This window comes from Macaca fascicularis, chromosome 2 (genome assembly GCF_037993035.2).
Source record: "Macaca fascicularis isolate 582-1 chromosome 2, T2T-MFA8v1.1".
NCBI classification, from domain to species: domain Eukaryota; kingdom Metazoa; phylum Chordata; class Mammalia; order Primates; family Cercopithecidae; genus Macaca; species Macaca fascicularis.
In genome coordinates this window covers 7,115,150-7,119,378 of record NC_088376.1, presented here as the reverse complement: position 1 = coordinate 7,119,378, position 4,229 = coordinate 7,115,150, and the positions used below count along the sequence as shown (strand labels likewise).

Genomic DNA, 4,229 nt, shown 5'->3' with positions numbered 1-4,229 from the left:
CTTGTAGTTTACATTTTTCAGGACTGCCTTCTCTAGGGTTCATGCAAATTTATACTCAACCTGAAACATGCACTCCAAAAAATACAAGCAAATTGAATACAGTGACCTATAGAAAGAATTGTACACAGTGACCAAGTGGGATTTATCCCAGGATGGCAAGGTTGGTTTGAACATATGAAAATCAATTAATATAATTCATCATATCAATAGAATAAAAACAAAAATTAAATGATTATCTCAATAAACACAGAAAAAGCATTTGACAAAACCCAACTTCCTTTCATGATAAAGATACTACCAACTGGAAAATAGAAGGGAGCTTCCTCAATCTGATGAAAGTCATCTATGAAAACTCATAGCCAAAATTATATTTAATGGCAAAATGAATGCTTTGTCCTAAAATCAGGACCACCTCAATGCTATCTGCTCTTAGCATGACCATACAGCATTACATTAGTGGTGCTAGCCTTAGCAACTAGACAAGACAAGAAAGGCAACTGGATTATAATGGAAGTGAAACTATCTGTATTAGCAGATAACATAATTTTGTATATAGGAAATCCTAAAAAAATCACTTGAAACCTGTTAGAACTACTAAATTAATTCATCCAGGTTTCAGGATACAAGATCATATATAAAAATCAATTTTACTTCTACACACTTGTAATGAACAATCCAAAACTGAAATTAAAACAATTCCTTTTAGAATCATATCAAAAAGAATAAAATACCTAGAAATAAATTTTAACAAAGAAGTAAACCTTAGACTCTGAAAATTACAAGACATTATTGAGAGAAATTAAAGATCTAAACAAGTGGAAAGCATCTCATGTTTATAGATTGGAAGACTTAATTTACGTTGTTAAGATGGCACTACTCCCCAAACTGATCTACATATTCAATACAATCCCTGTCAGAATCTCAGCTTACTTTATGTAGAAATGGGCAAACTAGTTAGAAAATTCAAGTAGTATCGCATAGTACAGCCAAGATGATCTTGAAAACTAAGAGCAAACAATGACAATTCACCTTTCCTTATTTCATGACTTAATACAAAGCAATGGTAATTAAGATAGTGTGGTACTGGCACAAGGACAGACATATCGCTCAATAAAACAGAAATGAGAGTCCAAAAATAAGCCCGTATATCTGTGGTCAACTGACTTTCAACAAGGGTTTCAAGACCATGCAATGGGATAAGAATAGACTTTTCAACAAGTGGTGCTTAGACAAGTAGATTTCTACATGCAGAAGAATAAATTTGGACCTCTACTTCATGCCATATACAAAAATTAACTCAAAATCTATCAAAGACCCAAATGTAAGAGTTAAAGTTGTAATATTCTTACAGTAAATGATAGGGGTAATCTTTATGACCTGAGACTTGGGGAAAGATTCTTAGACATGATATCAAAACCATAAGCAACAAGAGAAAAATGGATAAATTTGGTTTCATCAAAATGAAAAACACTTGTGCCTTAAAGGACACTATCATTAAACTGATAAGACAACTCACAGAATGGGAGCAATGATTTGCATATTGCATATCTGATGAAGGACCTGTTCCCTAGACTATATAAAGAACTCTTACAACTCAGCAATAAAAAGACAACTAACTCAATTTTAAAATGAGCAAAAATCTGAATTACTATTTCTCCTAAAAAGATAAAAAATATATGCTTATTAGTATATGAAAAGATGTAAGAACCAGCGGGTAGGGCCAGGCATTGGGAGAGCTCCCCACGCAGGACAAGATGGCATCTTCTGCACAGCTGGACTTCAACCTTCAGGCTCTTCTGGAGCAACTCAGCCAGGATGAGTTGAGCAAGTTCAAGTCTCTGATCAGAACAATCTCCCTGGGAAAGGAGCTACAGACAGTCCCCCAGATGGAGGTAGACAAGGCTAATGGGAAGCAACTGGTAGAAATCTTCACCAGCCACTCCTACAGCTACTGGGCAGGGATGGCAGCCATCCAGGGCTTTGAAAAGATGAACGAAACCCATCTGTCTGAGAGAGCTGATGAATGTCGTGTGATGCCCCTACTTTCACCCCTCCGGTATAGTGAGTTGATGGCTGAGCTAGATGTTGCTTTAGCCTTGGTTCTGCCTCTGTTTTACATGCACATGTCACTTAACCTTGTTATATATGAAATATCTATATCACCAGTATATTGAGAGAAATAAAGGTGAACTAATTCACATCCCCCCACTCAAAGGACTTTGATCCAAAAGGGCAGAGAAGAGTGGTAGATAAACAATAAGAGCACATGTGATAAGTGTCTTGAATGAGATATGGAAATAAGGCTAGGGGATTCCAGGGGATGGAAACATTCAAGCCTTCAAGAACGTCAAGCAATTCTGTATCAGTAGTTGGCATTTCAATAGACTTTGAAGGATGGAGAATTTGCCACTCTCGACTAGGGGAAAGGATGCCCAAGCGGAGGAACAGCATGAGCAGAAGTAGGAAAGTAAAGGGCAAGACAGTGAATAGTGACAAATTCAGTTTGATAAGGGTAGCAGTAGAGATTGTAGGGAAGGATTTTGTGCAGCTAAAGGAATGACAGGGGAGATATCTTCACAAAGAATAGTCAGTCTAGAAGTCCTTTTAGGTAGTCCCAAATTTATAACCATAAACAATGGAAGGAGGACAGTACAAAGAAGAGCTCTACATAAGAAAGCATGAAACTGCTTCAGAATTGCTGTGAGGCTTCTTTCCTCTGGAGATGAAATGTCACCGCATTTCTCAGATGACAATAGTATGATACTGCTCCAAAGGGAAAAGAAAAAGTACTGACTCTGACGACCATAATTGTATCTGGCTATTTTCCCTTTATATCATTGGCTGTACTGCAGGCTTTCAATATAGACTTAGAGGATGACTGGTCCAAAGACTCACCTATTCATGCTCTTGTCCAGAAAAAAAAAGATAAGATGTCCATAGAGTGAATAAATAAGAAATAGCCCAACCAATTCAAACATACTAGGGTATAGCCAAATTTCTTAATTTATTACTTGGTTAGCATAAAATGATAAATATTTCAGAAAAATAGAGGCAATAATCTTTCCCAATATATTATTGTTTTGAAATATATGAATAAATAAAACTAACATCTTAAAGTTGGTAGCTTTTTATTTTCAAAGTGGGTTCACATCTATATTCTCACAGCTTAAGAGATTATCAGAGCATGAAATTTTTGCCCTATTTTACAAATGGGGAGACTGAGAATAAGGTATTCATGATTTTCTGAGAAATAAAAGGCTTTTGAAGTGACCAAAGAGCTAGTGTTAACTTTCCTTTTACAGATGTTGGAACAGAGGCCTGTGGGAGTAGTTGACTTGTCCAAAGACTCAGAACTAGTGACTGATGAAGTTGGGACTCAAATCCTACATTCTACCTCTTAAACCAGGAAACTTCCCTCTACACCCCACTGTTTCTGAAGAGTAAGTAAGAGCTTTCCTTTTGATCATTGCCTCTATATGATTCAGCAAATACCCAATTTCTATTTCACAAGAATGTGGTCGAGTCTATTAAACGTCCCGTAGACGTGAGCATCCGCACAGTTTCTTCCCTCCTGCACTCTCTTAAATGATACATTCCTTACCTGCACAGGGGTGACATTTAAAATAAAGCCAAATAATTTTCTGTTTTTGAAAATGTCAAAGATGATGAGGGATCACATCCAGGCTTGGAGCTACGGTACCTTTTTTTTTTTTTTTAAATGACTGCGCAGTTTAAACACATATGGGTAGATATAATCTCTGGGTTTCTCCTGGTGAGCTGAGGTTTTGAAATTCACTTAATCCCTTGCTATCTTAGAATCAGTATCATGCACGATATAGGCCAACCAAAATTTAGTGTTTATGGTTATATAAAAAAAATCATGGCAGGCTGTAAGTCAACGAAGGACAAGAACAGTTTGCCACTTCATAAGCTTTAGATGATCCAGATAATTTAGAAAATTCTTTCCTCAAGGAAAAATAACATTCATTACAGACTGAAAAAAAACAGCTGATGACAGTATTTGTGATACACAAAATATCCTATTTTTAATAGTCATCACATATGGATTGTTATTTGGATACAGAAAAAATATTTTTGTAGTTCTACCTTCAAAGAGGATGGTAAAAGTTTTATGCGCAAGTGACTCATAGCTTTTCTTTCCATCCTCATTTTGTGTGATCTTAGGAAAAAAACCCTTCATCTCTATGGTGATTCAGTTGACCATTTTT

The 4,229-nt window shown here is 36.2% G+C and overlaps 1 protein-coding gene across 1 annotated transcript; it reads left to right on the top strand.

The window, feature by feature from the left end:
- The first annotated feature begins 1,064 nt into the window (after positions 1–1,064).
- On the top strand, positions 1,065–2,929 carry PYDC2 (pyrin domain containing 2). The gene has a single exon (XM_015444921.3). The coding sequence runs from the start codon at positions 1,755–1,757 to the stop codon at positions 2,172–2,174; it is 420 nt and encodes a 139-aa protein (XP_015300407.2). The 5' UTR covers positions 1,065–1,754; the 3' UTR covers positions 2,175–2,929.
- Positions 2,930–4,229: the final 1,300 nt, after the last annotated feature.